At 33.8% G+C, this 23,305-nt stretch overlaps 6 protein-coding genes across 6 annotated transcripts; 3 read left to right on the forward strand and 3 right to left on the reverse strand.

Annotated features, from left to right (window-relative positions):
- Window positions 1-394: 394 nt before the first annotated feature.
- LOC102804498 (C-type lectin mosGCTL-1-like) lies at window positions 395-2,313 on the reverse strand. The gene is made up of 5 exons (XM_085505527.1): window positions 2,226-2,313; window positions 2,011-2,092; window positions 1,406-1,739; window positions 927-1,009; window positions 395-540 (listed from the first exon to the last, which is right to left on the reverse strand). Exons 2-5 carry the CDS (start codon window positions 2,066-2,068, stop codon window positions 509-511), a joined length of 507 nt encoding a protein of 168 aa, XP_085361653.1. The 5' UTR covers window positions 2,069-2,092; window positions 2,226-2,313; the 3' UTR covers window positions 395-508.
- Window positions 2,314-3,109: 796 nt separating this feature from the next.
- LOC102804613 (alpha-N-acetylgalactosamine-specific lectin-like) lies at window positions 3,110-5,346 on the forward strand. Its single transcript, XM_006823820.2, has 5 exons — window positions 3,110-3,170; window positions 3,946-4,032; window positions 4,338-4,674; window positions 4,944-5,020; window positions 5,193-5,346. Exons 2-5 carry the CDS (start codon window positions 3,969-3,971, stop codon window positions 5,216-5,218), a joined length of 504 nt encoding a protein of 167 aa, XP_006823883.1. The 5' UTR covers window positions 3,110-3,170; window positions 3,946-3,968; the 3' UTR covers window positions 5,219-5,346.
- Window positions 5,347-8,420: 3,074 nt separating this feature from the next.
- On the reverse strand, window positions 8,421-10,340 carry LOC146736621 (C-type lectin mosGCTL-1-like). Its single transcript, XM_085505528.1, has 5 exons — window positions 10,253-10,340; window positions 10,038-10,119; window positions 9,432-9,765; window positions 8,953-9,035; window positions 8,421-8,567 (listed from the first exon to the last, which is right to left on the reverse strand). The coding sequence occupies exons 2-5, from the start codon at window positions 10,093-10,095 to the stop codon at window positions 8,536-8,538; spliced, it is 507 nt and encodes a 168-aa protein (XP_085361654.1). The 5' UTR covers window positions 10,096-10,119; window positions 10,253-10,340; the 3' UTR covers window positions 8,421-8,535.
- Window positions 10,341-11,129: 789 nt separating this feature from the next.
- On the forward strand, window positions 11,130-13,348 carry LOC102804396 (alpha-N-acetylgalactosamine-specific lectin-like). Its single transcript, XM_006823817.3, has 5 exons — window positions 11,130-11,198; window positions 11,973-12,059; window positions 12,365-12,701; window positions 12,971-13,047; window positions 13,195-13,348. The coding sequence occupies exons 2-5, from the start codon at window positions 11,996-11,998 to the stop codon at window positions 13,218-13,220; spliced, it is 504 nt and encodes a 167-aa protein (XP_006823880.3). The 5' UTR covers window positions 11,130-11,198; window positions 11,973-11,995; the 3' UTR covers window positions 13,221-13,348.
- Window positions 13,349-16,446: 3,098 nt separating this feature from the next.
- On the reverse strand, window positions 16,447-18,365 carry LOC102804802 (C-type lectin mosGCTL-1-like). Its single transcript, XM_006823821.3, has 5 exons — window positions 18,278-18,365; window positions 18,063-18,144; window positions 17,458-17,791; window positions 16,979-17,061; window positions 16,447-16,592 (listed from the first exon to the last, which is right to left on the reverse strand). Exons 2-5 carry the CDS (start codon window positions 18,118-18,120, stop codon window positions 16,561-16,563), a joined length of 507 nt encoding a protein of 168 aa, XP_006823884.1. The 5' UTR covers window positions 18,121-18,144; window positions 18,278-18,365; the 3' UTR covers window positions 16,447-16,560.
- Window positions 18,366-19,159: 794 nt separating this feature from the next.
- On the forward strand, window positions 19,160-21,369 carry LOC102804908 (alpha-N-acetylgalactosamine-specific lectin-like). Its single transcript, XM_085505531.1, has 5 exons — window positions 19,160-19,222; window positions 19,998-20,084; window positions 20,390-20,726; window positions 20,991-21,067; window positions 21,216-21,369. Exons 2-5 carry the CDS (start codon window positions 20,021-20,023, stop codon window positions 21,239-21,241), a joined length of 504 nt encoding a protein of 167 aa, XP_085361657.1. The 5' UTR covers window positions 19,160-19,222; window positions 19,998-20,020; the 3' UTR covers window positions 21,242-21,369.
- Window positions 21,370-23,305: the final 1,936 nt, after the last annotated feature.

Genomic DNA, 23,305 nt, shown 5'->3' on the forward strand with positions numbered 1-23,305 from the left:
AACACAGTCACAATAATTCACCTAATACATGTGTAAAATTAAATACTTGTGTGTCTTTTTTTCACTTTTTGAATGTTTTTAATTTATTTTTCATGTCTGGGATATCATCTTTGTGTAATTGCTTGTTCTATTGCAACACATTGTAAAATAATTTAACTCTTGTTTGAGTCCCGTAATAGACAATACTTCGTGTGTTTACGCTATAGTCATTGATTACGGCAGGTGAATATCGGTACCTTTCAAAAATTTATACTGTAATATTTCACCCACTTGTGCTATACTAATGAAGTAAATAATGATGATGAGTCTACATCAGATAACACAGGTGTACATCTTTAAGACAGTAGTATATATTGTGATGAGTGTACTACTTAGATATGAAATAAGACACACATTATACGTCCATATCAGCTTTATTGTATTAGTTTAGCATGCAAATACAGAAATTAGATCTACAAAAAATATGTAGCCCCATGGCCACCGAACTACAACAATGCGTCGATTGTATTCATGGTTCTGGGCATTTAGAACAGCTGCAAGCTGAAATAAAACAACAACGAAAATTTAACGTCATTTTCAAAAAATAAAAACGCATAATACGAACAATGACGTCATATTAGTATTAGTATGCCAATTCTACGATAATTGCCAGTTTTAATGTTTAATATTATATAAATACAAAACAGTGCTAGTCATGCCTGCCATCAAAACCGCACATGAGCACACATACTTGTACTTGCCTGTACCTCTCTCAATACCCTTCTCTCAAGTTGAATCTTACATGTTGTTATGACCCACATAAGATTGCGTTTTAATTGAATAAAAATGCAACAAAGTAGAAACAACATTATACATGTTGTAACTTAAGATAGAAATGTTAGTAAAAGGTGTAAACATCAGTGTCGCATTATTACACACTAACATACCTTGTACTTCACAAATGAAACCCTTCTCTCTGATATCAACACCAGTGCAATATTCATCATCCCATTTAAAGTCTGTTGTTTTTCTACAAAGACAACAAATTACAATATAATTTACCTATCTGTATAAACAGTAAACACTAGATGTGACCGCCATCGTGAAATAAAAAGTAAATAATGTGCATACGTTGTACATACAATAACAAACACATATATTTGGTCGTACAACCGAATATGGGCGAATACAACTTTCATTTGTTTATATCGGACATAGTAGCATTGTAATGAAAGCAGGAAAATATATACTAATATGATTGGCATAAGAATACCACACCGTATATACAGGCAGTATTGGATCGCATCGATTACGCTCCTGTCATCAAAATAACTGTTGTTGATACCTGTGGTATTCTTACAATAATCTTATATTTAGGGATGGATGAAAGATGGCCAAATATTTTGTCTATGGCTATCATACTCACCTCAGTTGACCACAGTCCTGACCCTGCGGGTTTTTATTAGTGTTGTTATCTGGTTCCCCTTCACCCCAGTTTGTGTAACACACCTCTCCACCATTAATCCATTTAAAGTTGTCCTCTTCATTTCTATCGTTCAGGCCAATCCAAAATCCAGTATCAACCTGATCACCTAAGCCACTGTCTCTTATGTATTGTGTGATAAAATCATCTGTGCGTTTGTCGGGAATTCGTGCCAAGGTTCCTCCAAGACTAGCACATTCAGCTATTGCTTCATCCCAAGTATAGCTTCCAGCGACAATATGGTACTCCACAGCTACGTGGTTACTAATTGTGTATGCTGTAATTGAATAAAACATGTATTTTTAATTGTGTTTAGATTGTTTTGTTAACGTGTAAAGTAAACAGAACCTAGTTGCAGTAACAACAATATGTTTAGCTACATTTCAAAAATATGTCTTACTTACATTTCAAAAATATGTATTAACAACATTAAAAAATATGTATTAACTACATTACAAAAATATGTCTTAGCTACATTTCAATAATATGTATTAACTACTTTTCATTGGTATATTAAAGGTATACTTGTATAATAAAGGCTTACATACCATGAGTAGAGAACACACATGATACCAGGACGAATAGGGTAATGTTAATAATCTTCATCTTGATACCAGAACTGAAAAATATCTAAATGTTCGGGAAGTCCAATAACTAAGTTAAATAACATTTAAGTGAATGTTTAATGTGTGTTGAATTGAATAACGATATTTGTAGACGGTTTATGCAGTATTCGAGAGTGACAAGTCAGATTTATACTTACCTGATGACTTCTTCTCTGTCGGACAGTGCAGTGTGGCCTAGCATGAACACTAAGGCGAATTTATAGAACTTCCAGTGTACAAAACAACAAATACATCTATAATCTACTTGAGGCGAGATTCTTTTATTCGTGAATTCAGAATTTTTACGAAATGGCTATGCTAATAGGTTCGTGTCACTGATGATACTAGAAAGCGCGTTTGGAAGCGCGAGATGAACACGTGTTTGTTATCAGTGGGCCTTGTGAGTGCACGTTCGTGGGAGAAAAACTTCTGAAAACATGACCTGTCTATACTGCCTCAAAAAGCGTGATGACGATTATAGTTTAGTTCATTTGTATAGGTCTTTTTATCGCAGGAATTTTGTTTTTGGTAACGAATTGCAATGTTCAAATAATTTTATATTCTACACTGAGATGTTGGCAAAATATTTTAGATGTCTTGTTATAATAATGTTATGTCACATAATATGCAAGTTGTGTAAAAATGTAACAGTAATGATTAGTATGTGAAATCTGCCTGCAAAAATGTCCACGAATTATCCTGGCATTCCTTTATGGAAACACACAGATGATGAAGACGATATTTGGTAATTCTAAAATTTGCTTTAACAAACAATTATTATCACGCTTTTAAAAGAGATGCTCATTTTGCAAAATCGTTTTCCTGCTTAATTATGATTCATTTGTTTTGAATATATGCTTTCAATGTACAATAATGACAAACATGTGTTTCAATAGACTATTTAAACACAATAACTGACACGAATTCTTGTAAAAAAATATATTTTTAATATTTGCATATTCTCTGATACTCAATCATTGTAACAAGTAGATTTTTGATAGCAAATAGTTGTGCGGTTTGCACGATTAAACATTTATAAATACGCTGATGTGTTCGCGTTAAGTCACACTGCGTGAACTAAGAGGAAGAAGAAGCACTCATACGTAAGTATATCTCTATTCATTTGGTTTGAATCCTGTGATATATTTGCTTCTTTCTGTCATTTATATTAACACTATAAATATGATCACATTGATGCTGCACAGTATTGTCCCTAAGAAACCAGTAACTGAATTATCAGCTCATGTATTCCTTTATATGCACAATTTACTTGGAGTATATTACTTAAAAAACAGGCCGATTTTACACATGGCGCCAATGAAACCATTAAACAAATTAAAATGTCTAAACAAACAGTTTCATAACTGTGTTGAAATTTCCAAAAAAATGAAGTCGCTTCATTTACAGTATTGGCAGTCCGCTATTTGGCTTTAGCTTAAATTAAACTGACAAACCTGTTTTGTTGTCAAGTTAATTAGAACAGTTTGGATTAGAAATTAAACCGGACTCATAAGACTATGAAACATATACCGTCCCGTATGTATTCTGTTCTTGACGCATTTCTATTTTGCAACGCAATAAACTTGTTAGTCAGTCCAGAAGACAGTGTGACGCGCCTTGAGCTAGGGAGAGTCCTGCTAATGATGATATGAAAATGTGTTTGTATTTTTCTGTTTCATGTCATTTGTGTTTCAAATATAAAACCCTCGTGTTGATATATCCATTTAGAATTCATTAAATCTATTTTAAATTCATATTACAGCGGAGAAAGCATATCTTAAATGTTATGTAGTGATTCTTTGTTTAACACATACTCTACTAATCACGTCTTTTACATTCCTTCATGTTCATAATTTGACTGTACATATATTTTCATAGCGTCGCTCAGTTCTTTTATCACCATGAAGTGTACAATCTTTACCCTCATTTTGGTCAGCACGATATCCTGCCTATATTCTGTTCATGGTATGTATAGAAATTGAAATTATGATTGTATAATTTACCTACTGGGTTTGTGTGCAACCTATAGTCATTAGAACAATGATAGTTGTTCGTCTTGTATGGACAACTATAATGCAACTACATTAACCACAGTACCTTACTGAATAATATTATTGTTCCCATTGCAGCAAAGATGTTTCATCGACTGACTTTATATATCCCGTCCCGGTCGTTTTCTGCCTATGACAGACCAGTTTCAAATAATTGTGATTACGGTAAATAACACATTCAACAACGTTCGAAACAATTATATATTTTCTCCATTGCAGGACATGTGCTTCTAAATCACGTTGTCGTGGAATATGAAATCTACACTGATGCAGTTACTTGGGATGAAGCAATACAAAGATGTGAAAGTGAGAATGGACAATTGGCCAGGATTCCCGATAAACGCACAGACGATCTTCTCAGAGATTATATATACTACTCTGGTGCTAACAATTCGGTTGAAACTGGGTTTTGGATTGGTCTGAACGACAGAGCTACCGAAAATACATTTGTGTGGCTCAATGGTGGACCCGTTTGTTACACAAACTGGGCTAAAGACGAACCAAACAATAACACCAAGCGTAACGCAGCTGAGGGCCAAGATTGTGCACAACTGAGGTGAGTTTACAAATGATAACCTGAAAGTTTGTGTATATGTTTAGGTGTTACTCTAATATATGCCAATAAATCAATGAATGCAGTGCCATGAATTATATTAGGTATGTTTATATGTTATTATCCACGCAATTACTTTACGTTATAATTAGTGTTATTATGCAACTACCAAAACGTCTTTCATGTTGGGCTGCAAAAACAAACATTATTTTAAAAATTGCATGTGCATAGTTTCCCAACGTTATTTTATTTTATTTTATTTCATTTTGCAGAAAAAGCAGGGACTTCAAATGGGATGATGAGTATTGTAATGACATCAGAACAAAAGGTTATATTTGTGAAAAACAAGGTACGTTTCTGTCATATAAATAACCACAACAAATTATCTACTTAAAACTTAATCTGTAACTGAAAAGACTTGTCAACATGAACTATTTTAGACAATATTTTAAGCAATAAGCTGGAGTTTTGCTTCTACTAGTGCAAATATGTTATATGTACAATTTTTCATTTTTTTTCAGTTTGCAACTTCTGTGATACTTGTTAGATCGTCAACACCAATTACACAACCAACGTATTGTGACAACCCGATGACCATAGGTCTACATTAATTAGAATATATCATTCTGTATCTGCATGCTGTACTAATAAAACAGATCATCCTATAGACATAAAGTGTGTTTATTTAATACTCGCTATAAAACTCATCGCCACATCATCTTCCATCTTCCATTTTGATTAGGGTATCGTTAACTATAATATATGACATCATTTTCATGCAGTGTGGGAAGTAGATGACACATACCACAAACTCCAAAACCACAAAACCGATTTCTGAAAGTGCCAGTATTGAGGCCAATACTGAATTAATTTTCCATTTACTTAGTCTGCCAAGAGTTATATGATCTTCGCCACTGAACTGCGTGAGTTGCTTTTAAGCAATGTAAATTGTTTGACTCACACTGATAATAAGATGGAACAATAAGACAGCACATACAGAATTCTTATGAACTCCTAACAAATACCACTCACAATTAGGTTGGCTTAAAAAATAAGCAAGGTATTTTCCAAATTAATTGAACAAAGTATAAATGATACAGGTTATGGTGTATCCACAAAATTTTTTAAAGCAGACTTGTGGACTTACAGATGAAAATGTATTTGTTGACGTGGCAAAGACTTGATTTTTTCAGTGATTTTCTTTGCCACTTCTGCAACACTCGGAAAACTGATTTCCGTCTTCCACTCTCTCAGCAAACAGTTCAAGATGCTTTCAACATGTTTGCTCACCGATGACTACCTAAGTTTTAACAATATCCAGCAGTCACCAATTCAAATTTATCACAGTCATCACAGACTGTTCACACTGTGTGCAAGTGCGAATTGAAGCACATAACGGAGATTTTTCCCTTTATGAGTTAGACTGACCTTCTCATCGAAGGTACTATATGCATTACAGCCTTGTTCAGAACAAAAAATGTCTACAAATATAGAACACGTCGTGATATATATTAGAAAGGGTGTCTCGTGTTGGAAGTAGTCAAATACAAGTTAATCGCTAGATGTGTGAAAGAAACCTGGCTTCCGCTTATGGATACAATCATTTTAGCCGCGTAACGTACATATGATGTTGAGAATGATAATTTTCTGGCTGTAGATATGATTGACCATCATCCATTCGAGTGTTTTATCTACTGATTTCTATTACTATGGGAGTGAAAGTATCAAGTGTTACTGTGGTGTTCCAAATGAAAATATCAGTCACGTGAATGGTGTTATTTTATATTCCCACTCTGTGACCAGCATTACTTTTACGATTGTTATAAAGCAGAACTGTTGGGCATTTTAAATAAACATAAATAAATGAGAACAAGAATAGTGTTTCCCAATTTCGTGTTGTAATACTTCCCATGTATTTCATATGTGTTTTTTTCATAAAAACTATGTATTTGTATGTAATTTATGCGACTGTGTCAATGTCGGTTAGCTCTTGTAAAGCTCTTCCCTGTGACTCTCACTTCAGACGATTACAATGAAAAATAAAATATGAAAAACAATAAGCAAAATATGTTGGCCAGTTTGAATATTTTGTCAATCTACGAGCAGTAATGTACCCCATACAGAGACGTATATGTATGAAAAGTAGTGTCTGAATAATATGACATCACCAAATTAACATATTACAATTAAGAAGCAGAACAGCACAATTATCTCAGAATTGACATTGAGATAAGTCAACAGAAATAAGCAGTCACTGTATACAATCAAAAAGCATATTCATTGAACTGATTTGAACGTTACTAGCTAGCTCTAAACATTATAGAATGGGACGTGAATGAAAATTGTAAATACAAGTAATTGCCTGCGTACTTGAAAGCATGCATAGCTTGGAAATCTTATGTAAGGTGGCACTATACAAGTGAAAACTAACTATTGGGAACAACAATACAACTCTTATATAGGAGGTTGCCATGTTTTTCTGTCGAAAAGTACCATCCCAAAAGATCCATGACAAAGTAAAGAAGAAGCGTGATAACAAAGAATGAGAACTTGATGGACCAATCAGAATGCCGGAACCATTACTAGTTACCGGCCTCTTGTAGCTTGGTGCGCCATAACACTTTAGGCGGTAACCTACCGAAGACGTAACCCTCACGATGAAAACGAAAGTACACACCATGGACAATGATAAAACATAGAGGGCAGATTGCAACGAAATTGTATTTATTTATTTATGAAATAAACAAATCTGATTGGTCCTTGAACGCAATTTGATATTGCGACATCACCAACAATTCAACCAATAAACATATCTATTTTAATGACGAGACAAAACATTTTTGTGGAAACTTTTATGATCAATCTTAATGTTCTACCGATACTTTTACTCATTCACCAATACACCAATTGTTTTAAATTTAATTTTAAGATTCCTCTCCAAGCTCCCTCGTCTGAACTGCCACTACTGTTTGTCAATTTACTGTTACGATGTGTGAAGAAGACTAATATAACTAGCACACAGTTTAGTTCTAATGTGTCTCTAATACATTAAATGTATCGATAATTTGTTTAACTTCAGCCGATAAACTGGCCGTAATTACGTAATGCGTTGATGCGTAATGACTTGCAGAGAAGTTGCCGGAAACACTGCAGCAAACTCCAACGTTTACTTACGCAACTCTTTATGAAGGTTATAGCATCATACATCCTAGAAGATTGTGTCATGACCTCCGCCCTCTATAGTTGAACTAGCTTATTACATGGTAATGATTAAATTTGTATATTGAGCTGACTGACACTTACTTAAACATTATTAATAGTACACGATGTCACTTCTAGGGTTTGTTTGTATATGAAACACAGTCACAATAATTCACCTAATACATGTGTAAAATTAAATACTTTTGTGTCTTTTTTCACTTTTTGAATGTTTTTAATTTATTTTTCATGTCTGGGATATCATCTTTGTGTAATTGCTTGTTCTATTGCAACACATTGTAAAATAATTTAACTCTTGTTTGAGTCCCGTAATAGACAATACTTCGTGTGTTTACGCTAGAGTCATTGATTACGGCAGGTGAATATCGGTACCTTTCAAAAATTTATACTGTAATATTTCACCCACTTGTGCTATACTAATGAAGTAAATAATGATGATGAGTCTACATCAGATAACACAGGTGTACATCTTTAAGACAGTAGTATATATTGTGATGAGTGTACTACTTAGATATGAAATAAGACACACATTATACGTCTATATCAGCTTTATTGTATTAGTTTAGCATGCAAATACAGAAATTAGATCTACAAAAAAATATGTAGCCCCATGGCCACCGAACTACAACAATGCGTCGATTGTATTCATGGTTCTGGGCATTTAGAACAGCTGCAAGCTGAAATAAAACAACAACGAAAATTTAACGTCATTTTCAAAAATAAAAACGCATAATACGAACAATGACGTCATATTAGTATTATTATGCCAATTCTACGATAATTGCCAGTTTTAATGTTTAATATTATATAAATACAAAACAGTGCTAGTCATGCCTGCCTTCAAAACCGCACATGAGCACACATACTTGTACTTGCTTGTACCTCTCTCAATACCCTTCTCTCAAGTTGAATCTTACATGTAGTTATGACCCACATAAGATTGCGTTTTAGTTGAATAAAAATGCAACAAAGTAGAAACAACATTATACATGAAGTAACTTAAGATAGAAATGTTAGTAAAAGGTGTAAACATCAGTGTCGCATTATTACACACTAACATACCTTGTACTTCACAAATGAAACCCTTCTCTCTGATATCAACACCAGTGCAATATTCATCATCCCATTTAAAGTCTGTTGTTTTTCTACAAAGACAACAAATTACAATATAATTTACCTATCTGTATAAACAGTAAACACTAGATGTGACCGCCATCGTGAAATAAAAAGTAAATAATGTGCATACGTTGTACATACAATAACAAACACATATATTTGGTCGTACAACCGAATATGGGCGAATACAACTTTCATTTGTTTATATCGGACATAGTAGCATTGTAATGAAAGCAGGAAAATATATACTAATATGATTGGCATAAGAATACCACACCGTATATACAGGCAGTATTGGATCGCATCGATTACGCTCCTGTCATCAAAATAACTGTTGTTGATACCTGTGGTATTCTTACAATAATCTTATATTTAGGGATGGATAAAAGATGGCCAAATATTTTGTCTATGGCTATCATACTCACCTCAGTTGACCACAGTCCTGACCCTGCGGGTTTTTATTAGTGTTGTTATCTGGTTCCCCTTCACCCCAGTTTGTGTAACACACCTCTCCACCATTAATCCATTTAAAGTTGTCCTCTTCATTTCTATCGTTCAGGCCAATCCAAAATCCAGTATCAACCTGATCACCTAAGCCACTGTCTCTTATGTATTGTGTGATAAAATCATCTGTGCGTTTGTCGGGAATTCGTGCCAAGGTTCCTCCATGACTAGCACATTCAGCTATTGCTTCATCCCAAGTATAGCTTCCAGCGACAATATGGTACTCCACAGCTACGTGGTTACTAATTGTGTATGCTGTAATTGAATAAAACATGTATTTTTAATTGTGTTTAGATTGTTTTGTTAACGTGTAAAGTAAACAGAACCTAGTTGCAGTAACAACAATATGTTTAGCTACATTTCAAAAATATGTCTTACTTACATTTCAAAAATATGTATTAACTACATTAAAAAAATATGTATTAACTACATTACAAAAATATGTCTTAGCTACATTTCAATAATATGTATTAACTACTTTTCATTGGTATATTAAAGGTATACTTGTATAATAAAGGCTTACATACCATGAGTAGAGAACACACATGATACCAGGACGAATAGGGTAATGTTAATAATCTTCATCTTGATACCAGAACTGAAAAATATCTAAATGTTCGGGAAGTCCAATAACTAAGTTAAATAACATTTAAGTGAATGTTTAATGTGTGTTGAATTGAATAACGATATTTGTAGACGGTTTATGCAGTATTCGAGAGTGACAAGTCAGATTTATACTTACCTGATGACTTCTTCTCTGTCGGACAGTGCAGTGTGGCCTAGCATGAACACTAAGGCGAATTTATAGAACTTCCAGTGTACAAAACAACAAATACATCTATAATCTACTTGAGGCGAGATTCTTTTATTCGTGAATTCAGAATTTTTACGAAATGGCTATGCTAATAGGTTCGTGTCACTGATGATACTAGAAAGCGCGTTTGGAAGCGCGAGATGAACACGTGTTTGTTATCAGTGGGCCTTGTGAGTGCACGTTCGTGGGAGAAAAACTTCTGAAAACATGACCTGTCTATACTGCCTCAAAAAGCGTGATGACGATTATAGTTTAGTTCATTTGTATAGGTCTTTTTATCTCAGGAATTTTGTTTTTGGTAACGAATTGCAATGTTCAAATAATTTTATATTCTACACTGAGATGTTGGCAAAATATTTTAGATGTCTTGTTATAATAATGTTATGTCACATAATATGCAAGTTGTGTAAAAATGTAACAGTAATGATTAGTATGTGAAATCTGCCTGCAAAAATGTCCACGAATTATCCTGGCATTCCTTTATGGAAACACACAGATGATGAAGACGATATTTGGTAATTCTAAAATTTGCTTTAACAAACAATTATTATCACGCTTTTAAAAGAGATGCTCATTTTGCAAAATCGTTTTCCTGCTTAATTATGATTCATTTGTTTTGAATATATGCTTTCAATGTACAATAATGACAAACATGTGTTTCAATAGACTATTTAAACACAATAACTGACACGAATTCTTGCAAAAAAAACATATTTTTAATATTTGCATATTCTCTGATACTCAATCATTGTAACAAGTAGATTTTTGATAGCAAATAGTTGTGCGGTTTGCACGATTAAACATTTACAAATACGCTGATGTGTTCGCGTTAAGTCACACTGCGTGAACTAAGAGGAAGAAGAAGCACTCATACGTAAGTATATCTCTATTCATTTGGTTTGAATCCTGTGATATATTTGTTTCTTTCTGTCATTTATATTAACACTATGAATATGATCACATTGATGCTGCACAGTATTGTCCCTAAGAAACCAGTAACTGAATTATCAGCTCATGTATTCCTTTATATGCACAATTTACTTGGAGTATATTACTTAAAAAACAGGCCGATTTTACACATGGCGCCAATGAAACCATTAAACAAATTAAAATCTCTAAACAAACAGTTTCATAACTGTGTTGAAATTTCCAAAAAAATGAAGTCGCTTCATTTACAGTATTGGCAGTCCGCTATTTGGCTTTAGCTTAAATTAAACTGACAAACCTGTTTTGTTGTCAAGTTAATTAGAACAGTTTGGATTAGAAATTAAACCGGACTCATAAGACTGTGAAACATATACCGTCCCGTATGTATTCTGTTCTTGACGCATTTCTATTTTGCAATGCAATAAACTTGTTAGTCAGTCCAGAAGACAGTGTGACGCGCCTCGAGCGAGGGAGAGTCCTGCTAATGATGATATGAAAATGTGTTTGTATTTTCTGTTTCATGTCATTTGTGTTTCAAATATAAAACCCTCGTGTTGATATATCCATTTAGAATTCATTAAATCTATTTTAAATTCATATTACAGCGGAGAAAGCATATCTTAAATGTTATGTAGTGATTCTTTGTTTAACACATACTCTACTAATCACGTCTTTTACATTCCTTCATGTTCATAATTTGACTGTACATATATTTTTATAGCGCCGCTCAGTTCTTTTATCACCATGAAGTGTACAATCTTTACCCTCATTTTGGTCAGCACGATATCCTGCATATATTCTGTTCATGGTATGTATAGAAATTGAAATTATTATTGTATAATTTACCTACTGGGTTTGTGTGCAACCTATAGTCATTAGAACAATGATAGTTTTTCGTCTTGTATGGACAACTATAATGCAACTACATTAACCACAGTACCTTACTGAATAATATTATTGTTCCCATTGCAGCAAAGATGTTTCATCGACTGACTTTATATAACCCGTCCCGGTCGTTTTCTGCCTATGACAGACCAGTTTCAAATAATTGTGATTACGGTAAATAACACATTCAACAACGTTCGAAACAATTATATATTTTCTCCATTGCAGGACATGTGCTTCTAAATCACGTTGTCGTGGAGTATGAAATCTACACTGATGCAGTTACTTGGGATGAAGCAATACAAAGATGTGAAAGTGAGAATGGACAATTGGCCAGGATTCCCGATAAACGCACAGACGATCTTCTCAGAGATTATATATACTACTCTGGTGCTAACAATTCGGTTGAAACTGGGTTTTGGATTGGTCTGAACGACAGAGCTACCGAAAATACATTTGTGTGGCTCAATGGTGGACCCGTTTGTTACACAAACTGGGCTAAAGACGAACCAAACAATAACACCAAGCGTAACGCAGCTGAGGGCCAAGATTGTGCACAACTGAGGTGAGTTTACAAATGATAACCTGAAAGTTTGTGTATATGTTTAGGTGTTACTCTAATATATGCCAATAAATCAATGAATGCAGTGCCATGAATTATATTAGGTATGTTTATATGTTATTATCCACGCAATTACTTTACGTTATAATTAGTGTTATTATGCAACTACCAAAACGTCTTTCATGTTGGGCTGCAAAAACAAACATTATTTTAAAAATTGCATGTGCATAGTTTCCCAACGTTATTTTATTTTGTTTTATTTCATTTTGCAGAAAAAGCAGGGACTTCAAATGGGATGATGAGTATTGTAATGACATCAGAACAAAAGGTTATATTTGTGAAAAACAAGGTACGTTTCCGTCATATAAATAACCACAACAAATTATCTACTTAAAACTTAATCTGTAACTGAAAAGACTTGTCAACATGAACTATTTTAGACAATATTTTAAACAATAAGCTGTTGTTATATGTACAATTTTTCATTTTTTTTCAGTTTGCAACTTCTGTGATACTTGTTAGACCGTCAACACCAATTACACAACCAACGCATTGTGACAACCCGATGACCATAGGTCTACATTAATTAGAATATATCATTCTGTATCTGCATGCTGTACTAATAAAACAGATCATCCTATAGACATAAAGTGTGTTTATTTAATACTCGCTATAAAACTCATCGCCACATCATCTTCCATCTTCCATTTTGATTAGGGTATCGTTAACTATAATATATGACATCATTTTTATGCAGTGTGGGAAGTAGATGACACATACCACAAACTCCAAAACCACAAAACCGATTTCTGAAAGTGCCAGTATTGAGGCCAATACTGAATTAATTTTTCATTTACTTAGTCTGCCAAGAGTTATATGATCTTCGCCACTGAACTGCGTGAGTTGCTTTTAAGCAATATAAATTGTTTGACTCACACTGATAATAAGATGGAACAATAAGACAGCACATACAGAATTCTTATGAACTCCTAACAAATACCACTCACAATTAGATTGGCTTAAAAAATAAGCAAGGTATTTTCCAAATTAATTGAATAAAGTATGAATGATACAGGTTATGGTGTATCCACAAAAGCACCTGAATTTTTTAAAGCAGACTTGTGGACTTACAGATGAAAATGTATTTGTTGACGTGGCAAAGACTTGATTTTTTCAGTGATTTTCTTGTTTTGTCTGGTTTTTTCTTTGCCACTTCTGCAACACTCGGAAAACTGATTTCCGTCTTTCTCTCTCTCTCAGCATACAGCTCAAGATGCTTTCAATATGTTGCTCACCAATGACTACCCAAGTTTTAACAATATCCAGCAGTTACCAATTCAAATTTATCACAGTCATCACAGACTGTTCACACTGTGTGCAAGTGCGAATTGAAGCACATAACGGAGATTTTTCCCTTTATGAGTTAGACTGACCTTCTCATCGAAGGTACTATATGCATTACAGCCTTGTTCAGAACAAAAAATGTCTACAAATATAGAATACGTCGTGATATATTAGAAAGGGTGACACGTGTTGGAAGTAGTCAAATACAAGTTAATCGCTAGATGTGTGAAAGAAACCTGGCTTCCGCTTATGGATACAATCATTTAAGCCGCGTAACGTACATATGATGTTGAGAATGATAATTTATGGCTGTAGATATGATTGACCATCATCCATTCGAGTGTTTTATCTACTGATTTCTATTACTATGGGAGTGAAAGTATCAAGTGTTACTGTGGTGTTCCAAATGAAAATATCAGTCACGTGAATGGTGTTATTTTATATTCCCACTCTGCGACCAGCATTACTTTTACGATTGTTATAAAGCATAACTGTTGGGCATTTTAAATAAACATAAATAAATGAGAACAAGAATAGTGTTTCCCAATTTCGTGTTGTAATACTTCCCATGTATTTCATATGGGTTTTTTTCATAAAAACTATGTATTTGTATGTAATTTATGCGACTGTGTCAATGTCGGTTAGCTCTTGTAAAGCTCTTCCCTGTGACTCTCACTTCAGACGATTACAATGAAAAATAAAATATGAAAAACAATAAGCAAAAGATGTTGGCCAGTTTGAATATTTTGTCAATCTACAAGCAGTAATGTACCCCATACAGAGACGTATATGTATGAAAAGTAGTGTCTGAATAATATGACATCACCAAATTAACATATTACAATTAAGAAGCAGAACAGCACAATTATCTCAGAATTGACATTGAGATAAGTCAACAGAAATAAGCAGTCACTGTATACAACCAAAAAGCATATTCATTGAACTGATTTGAACGTTACTAGCTCTAAACATTATAGAATGGGACGTGAATGAAAATTGTAAATACAAGTAATTGCCTGCGTACTTGAAAGCATGCATAGCTTGGAAATCTTATGTAAGGTGGCACTATACAAGTGAAAACTAACTATTGGAAACAACAATACAACTCTTATATAGGAGGTTGCCATGTTTTTCTGTCGAAAAGTACCATCCCAAAAGATCCATGACAAAGTAAAAAAGAAGCCTGATAACAAAGAATGAGAACTTGATGGACCAATCAGAATGCCGGAACCATTACTAGTTACCGGCCTCTTGTAGCTTGGTGCGCCATAACACTTTAGGCGGTAACCTACCGAAGACGTAACCCTCACGATGAAAACGAAAGTACACACCATGGACAATGATAAAACATAGAGGGCAGATTGCAACGAAATTGTATTTATTTATTTATGAAATAAACAAATCTGATTGGTCCTTGAACGCAATTTGATATTGCGACACCACCAACAATTCAACCAATAAACATATCTATTTTAATGACGAGACAAAACATTTTTGTGGAAACTTTTATGATCAATCTTAATGTTCTACCGATACTTTTACTCATTCACCAATACACCAATTGTTTTAAATTTAATTTTAAGATTCCTCTCCAAGCTCCCTCCTCTGAACTGCCACTACTGTTTGTCAATTTACTGTTACGATGTGTGAAGAAGACTAATATAACTAGCACACAGTTTAGTTCTAATGTGTCTCTAATACATTAAATGTATCGATAATTTGTTTAACTTCAGCCGATAAACTGGCCGTAATTACGTAATGCGTTGATGCGTAATGACTTGCAGAGAAGTTGCCGGAAACACTGCAGCAAACTCCAACGTTTACTTACGCAACTCTTTATGAAGGTTATAGCATCATACATCCTAGAAGATTGTGTCATGACCTCCGCCCTCTATAGTTGAACTAGCTTATTACATGGTAATGATTAAATTTGTATATTGAGCTGACTGACACTTACTTAAACATTATTAATAGTACACGATGTCACTTCTAGGGTTTGTTTGTATATGAAACACAGTCACAATAATTCACCTAATACATGTGTAAAATTAAATACTTTTGTGTCTTTTTTTCACTTTTTGAATGTTTTTAATTTATTTTTCATGTCTGGGATATCATCTTTGTGTAATTGCTTGTTCTATTGCAACACATTGTAAAATAATTTAACTCTTGTTTGAGTCCCGTAATAGACAATACTTCGTGTGTTTACGCTATAGTCATTGATTACGGCAGGTGAATATCGGTACCTTTCAAAAATTTATACTGTAATATTTCACCCACTTGTGCTATACTAATGAAGTAAATAATGATGATGAGTCTACATCAGATAACACAGGTGTACATCTTTAAGACAGTAGTATATATTGTGATGAGTGTACTACTTAGATATGAAATAAGACACACATTATACGTCCATATCAGCTTTATTGTATTAGTTTAGCATGCAAATACAGAAATTAGATCTACAAAAAATATGTAGCCCCATGGCCACCGAACTACAACAATGCGTCGATTGTATTCATGGTTCTGGGCATTTAGAACAGCTGCAAGCTGAAATAAAACAACAACGAAAATTTAACGTCATTTTCAAAAAATAAAAACGCATAATACGAACAATGACGTCATATTAGTATTAGTATGCCAATTCTACGATAATTGCCAGTTTTAATGTTTAATATTATATAAATACAAAACAGTGCTAGTCATGCCTGCCATCAAAACCGCACATGAGCACACATACTTGTACTTGCCTGTACCTCTCTCAATACCCTTCTCTCAAGTTGAATCTTACATGTTGTTATGACCCACATAAGATTGCGTTTTAATTGAATAAAAATGCAACAAAGTAGAAACAACATTATACATGTTGTAACTTAAGATAGAAATGTTAGTAAAAGGTGTAAACATCAGTGTCGCATTATTACACACTAACATACCTTGTACTTCACAAATGAAACCCTTCTCTCTGATATCAACACCAGTGCAATATTCATCATCCCATTTAAAGTCTGTTGTTTTTCTACAAAGACAACAAATTACAATATCATTTACCTATCTGTGTAAACAATAAACACTGGATGTGACCGCCATCGTGAAATAAAAAGTAAATAATGTGCATACGTTGTACATACAATAACAAACACATATATTTGGTCGTACAACCGAATATGGGCGAATACAACTTTCATTTGTTTATATCGGACATAGTAGCATTGTAATGAAAGCAGGAAAATATATACTAATATGATTGGCATAAGAATACCACACCGTATATACAGGCAGTATTGGATCGCATCGATTACGCTCCTGTCATCAAAATAACTGTTGTTGATACCTGTGGTATTCTTACAATAATCTTATATTTAGGGATGGATAAAAGATGGCCAAATATTTTGTCTATGGCTATCATACTCACCTCAGTTGACCACAGTCCTGACCCTGCGGGTTTTTATTAGTGTTGTTATCTGGTTCCCCTTCACCCCAGTTTGTGTAACACACCTCTCCACCATTAATCCATTTAAAGTTGTCCTCTTCATTTCTATCGTTCAGGCCAATCCAAAATCCAGTATCAACCTGATCACCTAAGCCACTGTCTCTTATGTATTGTGTGATAAAATCATCTGTGCGTTTGTCGGGAATTCGTGCCAAGGTTCCTCCAAGACTAGCACATTCAGCTATTGCTTCATCCCAAGTATAGCTTCCAGCGACAATATGGTACTCCACAGCTACGTGGTTACTAATTGTGTATGCTGTAATTGAATAAAACATGTATTTTTAATTGTGTTTAGATTGTTTTGTTAACGTGTAAAGTAAACAGAACCTAGTTGCAGTAACAACAATATGTTTAGCTACATTTCAAAAATATGTCTTACTTACATTTCAAAAATATGTATTAACAACATTAAAAAATATGTATTAACTACATTACAAAAATATGTCTTAGCTACATTTCAATAATATGTATTAACTACTTTTCATTGGTATATTAAAGGTATACTTGTATAATAAAGGCTTACATACCATGAGTAGAGAACACACATGATACCAGGACGAATAGGGTAATGTTAATAATCTTCATCTTGATACCAGAACTGAAAAATATCTAAATGTTCGGGAAGTCCAATAACTAAGTTAAATAACATTTAAGTGAATGTTTAATGTGTGTTGAATTGAATAACGATATTTGTAGACGGTTTATGCAGTATTCGAGAGTGACAAGTCAGATTTATACTTACCTGATGACTTCTTCTCTGTCGGACAGTGCAGTGTGGCCTAGCATGAACACTAAGGCGAATTTATAGAACTTCCAGTGTACAAAACAACAAATACATCTATAATCTACTTGAGGCGAGATTCTTTTATTCGTGAATTCAGAATTTTTACGAAATGGCTATGCTAATAGGTTCGTGTCACTGATGATACTAGAAAGCGCGTTTGGAAGCGCGAGATGAACACGTGTTTGTTATCAGTGGGCCTTGTGAGTGCACGTTCGTGGGAGAAAAACTTCTGAAAACATGACCTGTCTATACTGCCTCAAAAAGCGTGATGACGATTATAGTTTAGTTCATTTGAATAGGTCTTTTTATCACAGGAATTTTGTTTTTGGTAACGAATTGCAATGTTCAAATAATTTTATATTCTACACTGAGATGTTGGCAAAATATTTTAGATGTCTTGTTATAATAATGTTATGTCACATAATATGCAAGTTGTGTAAAAATGTAACAGTAATGATTAGTATGTGAAATCTGCCTGCAAAAATGTCCACGAATTATCCTGGTATTCTATTATGGAAACACACAGATGATGAAGACGATATTTGGTAATTCTAAAATTTGCTTTAACAAACAATTATTATCACGCTTTTAAAAGAGATGCTCATTTTGCAAAATCGTTTTCCTGCTTAATTATGATTCATTTGTTTTGAATATATGCTTTCAATGTACAATAATGACAAACATGTGTTTCAATAGACTATTTAAACACAATAACTGACACGAATTCTTGTAAAAAAATATATTTTTAATATTTGCATATTCTCTGATACTCAATCATTGTAACAAGTAGATTTTTGATAGCAAATAGTTGTGCGGTTTGCACGATTAAACATTTATAAATACGCTGATGTGTTCGCGTTAAGTCACACTGCGTGAACTAAGAGGAAGAAGAAGCACTCATACGTAAGTATATCTCTATTCATTTGGTTTAAATCCTGTGATATATTTGTTTCTTTCTGTCATTTATATTAACACTATGAATATGATCACATTGATGCTGCACAGTATTGTCCCTAAGAAACCAGTAACTGAATTATCAGCTCATGTATTCCTTTATGTGCACAATTTACTTGGAGTATATTACTTAAAAAACAGGCCGATTTTACACATGGCGCCAATGAAATCATTAAACAAATTAAAATCTCTAAACAAACAGTTTCATAACTGTGTTGAAATTTCCAAAAAAATGAAGTCGCTTCATTTACAGTATTGGCAGTCCGCTATTTGGCTTTAGCTTAAATTAAACTGACAAACCTGTTTTGTTGTCAAGTTAATTAGAACAGTTTGGATTAGAAATTAAACCGGACTCATAAGACTGTGAAACATATACTGTCCCGTATGTATTCTGTTCTTGACGCATTTCTATTTTGCAACGCAATAAACTTGTCAGTCAGTCCAGAAGACAGTGTGACGCGCCTCGAGCGAGGGAGAGTCCTGCTAATGATGATATGAAAATGTGTTTGTATTTTTCTGTTTCATATCATTTGTGTTTCAAATATAAAACCCTCGTGTTGATATATCCATTTAGAATTCATTAAATCTATTTTAAATTCATATTACAGCGGAGAAAGCATATCTTAAATGTTATGTAGTGATTCTTTGTTTAACACATACTTTACTAATCACGTCTTTTACATTCTTTCATGTTCATAATTTGACTGTACATATATTTTTATAGCGTCGCTCAGTTCTTTTATCACCATGAAGTGTACTATCTTTACCCTCATTTTGGTCAGCACGATATCCTGCCTATATTCTGTTCATGGTATGTATAGAAATTGAAATTATTATTGTATAATTTACCTACTGGGTTTGTGTGCAACCTATAGTCATTAGAACAATGATAGTTGTTCGTCTTGTATGGACAACTATAATGCAACTACATTAACCACAGTACCTTACTGAATAATATTATTGTTCCCATTGCAGCAAAGATGTTTCATCGACTGACTTTATATATCCCGTCCCGGTCGTTTTCTGCCTATGACAGACCAGTTTCAAATAATTGTGATTACGGTAAATAACACATTCAACAACGTTCGAAACAATTATATACTTTCTTCAATTCAGGACATGTGCTTCTAAATCACGTTGTCGTGGAGTATGAAATCTACACTGATGCAGTTACTTGGGATGAAGCAATACAAAGATGTGAAAGTGAGAATGGACAATTGGCCAGGATTCCCGATAAACGCACAGACGATCTTCTCAGAGATTATATATACTACTCTGGTGCTAACAATTCGGTTGAAACTGGGTTTTGGATTGGTCTGAACGACAGAGCTACCGAAAATACATTTGTGTGGCTCAATGGTGGACCCGTTTGTTACACAAACTGGGCTAAAGACGAACCAAACAATAACACCAAGCGTAACGCAGCTGAGGGCCAAGATTGTGCACAACTGAGGTGAGTTTACAAATGATAACCTGAAAGTTTGTGTATATGTTTAGGTGTTACTCTAATATATGCCAATAAATCAATGAATGCAGTGCCATGAATTATATTAGGTATGTTTATATGTTATTATCCACGCAATTACTTTACGTTATAATTAGTGTTATTATGCAACTACCAAAACGTCTTTCATGTTGGGCTGCAAAAACAAACATTATTTTAAAAATTGCATGTGGATAGTTTCCCAACGTTATTTTATTTTATTTCATTTTGCAGAAAAAGCAGGGACTTCAAATGGGATGATGAGTATTGTAATGACATCAGAACAAAAGGTTATATTTGTGAAAAACAAGGTACGTTTCCGTCATATAAATAACCACAACAAATTATCTACTTAAAACTTAATCTGTAACTGAAAAGACTTGTCAACATGAACTATTTTAGACAATATTTTAAGCAATAAGCTGTTGTTATATGTACAATTTTTCATTTTTTTTTCAGTTTGCAACTTCTGTGATACTTGTTAGAACGTCAACACCAATTACACAACCAACGTATTGTGACAACCCGATGACCATAGGTCTACATTAATTAGAATATATCATTCTGTATCTGCATGCTGTACTAATAAAACAGATCATCCTATAGACATAAAGTGTGTTTATTTAATACTCGCTATAAAACTCATCGCCACATCATCTTCCATCTTCCATTTTGATTAGGGTATCGTTAACTATAATATATGACATCATGTTCATGCAGTGTGGGAAGTAGATGACACATACCACAAACTACAAAACCACAAAACCGATTTCTGAAAGTGCCAGTATTGAGGCCAATACTGAATTAATTTTCCATTTACTTAGTCTGCCAAGAGTTATATGATCTTCGCCACTGAACTGCGTGAGTTGCTTTTAAGCAATGTAAATTGTTTGACTCACACTGATAATAAGATGGAACAATAAGACAGCACATACAGAATTCTTATGAACTCCTAACAAATACCACTCACAATTAGGTTGGCTTAAAAAATAAGCAAGGTATTTTCCAAATTAATTGAACAAAGTATAAATGATACAGGTTATGGTGTATCCACAAAATTTTTTAAAGCAGACTTGTGGACTTACAGATGAAAATGTATTTGTTGACGTGGCAAAGACTTGATTTTTTCAGTGATTTTCTTTGCCACTTCTGCAACACTCGGAAAACTGATTTCCGTCTTCCACTCTCTCAGCAAACAGTTCAAGATGCTTTCAACATGTTTGCTCACCGATGACTACCTAAGTTTTAACAATATCCAGCAGTCACCAATTCAAATTTATCACAGTCATCACAGACTGTTCACACTGTGTGCAAGTGCGAATTGAAGCACATAACGGAGATTTTTCCCTTTATAAGTTAGACTGACCTTCTCATCGAAGGTACTATATGCATTACAGCCTTGTTCAGAACAAAAAATGTCTACAAATATAGAACACGTCGTGATATATATTAGAAAGGGTGACTCGTGTTGGAAGTAGTCAAATACAAGTTAATCGCTAGATGTGTGAAAGAAACCTGGCTTCTGCTTATGGATACAATCATTTTAGCCGCGTAACGTACATATGATGTTGAGAATGATAATTTATGGCTGTAGATATGATTGACCATCATCCATTCGAGTGTTTTATCTACTGATTTCTATTACTATGGGAGTGAAAGTATCAAGTGTTACTGTGGTGTTCCAAATGAAAATATCAGTCACGTGAATGGTGTTATTTTATATTCCCACTCTGTGACCAGCATTACTTTTACGATTGTTATAAAGCAGAACTGTTGGGCATTTTAAATAAACATAAATAAATGAGAACAAGAATAGTGTTTCCCAATTTCGTGTTGTAATACTTCCCATGTATTTCATATGGGTTTTTTTCATAAAAACTATGTATTTGAATGTAATTTATGCGACTGTGTCAATGTCGGTTTGCTCTTGTAAAGCTCTTCCCTGTGACTCTCACTTCAGACGATTACAATGAAAAATTAAATATGAAAAACAATAAGCAAAAGATGTTGGCCAGTTTGAATATTTTGTCAATCTACGAGCAGTAATGTACCCCATACAGAGACGTATATGTATGAAAAGTAGTGTCTGAATAATATGACATCACCAAATTAACATATTACAATTAAGAAGCAGAACAGCACAATTATCTCAGAATTGACATTGAGATAAGTCAACAGAAATAAACAGTCACTGTATACAATCAAAAAGCATATTCATTGAACTGATTTGAACGTTACTAGCTCTAAACATTATAGAATGGGACGTGAATGAAAATTGTAAATACAAGTAATTGCCTGCGTACTTGAAAGCATGCATAGCTTGGAAATCTTATGTAAGGTGGCACTATACAAGTGAAAACTAACTATTGGGAACAACAATACAACTCTTATATAGGAGGTTGCCATGTTTTTCTGTCGAAAAGTACCATCCCAAAAGATCCATGACAAAGTAAAAAAGAAGCCTGATAACAAAGAATGAGAACATGATGGACCAATCAGAATGCCGGAACCATTACTAGTTACCGGCCTCTTGTAGCTTGGTGCGCCAT

The sequence above is a fragment of the Saccoglossus kowalevskii genome, chromosome 11, assembly GCF_978046115.1.
Source record: "Saccoglossus kowalevskii chromosome 11, keSacKowa6.1, whole genome shotgun sequence".
Lineage (NCBI taxonomy): Eukaryota > Metazoa > Hemichordata > Enteropneusta > Harrimaniidae > Saccoglossus > Saccoglossus kowalevskii.

Bases quoted from the DNA above. Each gene is read 5' to 3' on its own strand.
- LOC102804498 (XM_085505527.1), bottom strand. From the start codon at position 2,068: ATGAAGATTATTAACATTACCCTATTCGTCCTGGTATCATGTGTGTTC. The intron at 1,010-1,405 runs GTGAGTATGATA...TTGTCTTTGTAG, and splicing joins CAGGACTGTGGTCAACTGAG to AAAAACAACAGACTTTAAAT. The intron at 541-926 runs GTATGTTAGTGT...GTTTTATTTCAG, and splicing joins TTTCATTTGTGAAGTACAAG to CTTGCAGCTGTTCTAAATGC.
- LOC102804613 (XM_006823820.2), top strand. From the start codon at position 3,969: ATGAAGTGTACAATCTTTACCCTCATTTTGGTCAGCACGATATCCTGC. The intron at 4,033-4,337 runs GTATGTATAGAA...TCTCCATTGCAG, and splicing joins CTGCCTATATTCTGTTCATG to GACATGTGCTTCTAAATCAC. The intron at 4,675-4,943 runs GTGAGTTTACAA...TTCATTTTGCAG, and splicing joins CAAGATTGTGCACAACTGAG to AAAAAGCAGGGACTTCAAAT.
- LOC146736621 (XM_085505528.1), bottom strand. From the start codon at position 10,095: ATGAAGATTATTAACATTACCCTATTCGTCCTGGTATCATGTGTGTTC. The intron at 9,036-9,431 runs GTGAGTATGATA...TTGTCTTTGTAG, and splicing joins CAGGACTGTGGTCAACTGAG to AAAAACAACAGACTTTAAAT. The intron at 8,568-8,952 runs GTATGTTAGTGT...GTTTTATTTCAG, and splicing joins TTTCATTTGTGAAGTACAAG to CTTGCAGCTGTTCTAAATGC.
- LOC102804396 (XM_006823817.3), top strand. From the start codon at position 11,996: ATGAAGTGTACAATCTTTACCCTCATTTTGGTCAGCACGATATCCTGC. The intron at 12,060-12,364 runs GTATGTATAGAA...TCTCCATTGCAG, and splicing joins CTGCATATATTCTGTTCATG to GACATGTGCTTCTAAATCAC. The intron at 12,702-12,970 runs GTGAGTTTACAA...TTCATTTTGCAG, and splicing joins CAAGATTGTGCACAACTGAG to AAAAAGCAGGGACTTCAAAT.
- LOC102804802 (XM_006823821.3), bottom strand. From the start codon at position 18,120: ATGAAGATTATTAACATTACCCTATTCGTCCTGGTATCATGTGTGTTC. The intron at 17,792-18,062 runs GTATGTAAGCCT...ATTCAATTACAG, and splicing joins ATGTGTGTTCTCTACTCATG to CATACACAATTAGTAACCAC. The intron at 17,062-17,457 runs GTGAGTATGATA...TTGTCTTTGTAG, and splicing joins CAGGACTGTGGTCAACTGAG to AAAAACAACAGACTTTAAAT.
- LOC102804908 (XM_085505531.1), top strand. From the start codon at position 20,021: ATGAAGTGTACTATCTTTACCCTCATTTTGGTCAGCACGATATCCTGC. The intron at 20,727-20,990 runs GTGAGTTTACAA...TTCATTTTGCAG, and splicing joins CAAGATTGTGCACAACTGAG to AAAAAGCAGGGACTTCAAAT. The intron at 21,068-21,215 runs GTACGTTTCCGT...TTTTTTTTTCAG, and splicing joins TTATATTTGTGAAAAACAAG to TTTGCAACTTCTGTGATACT.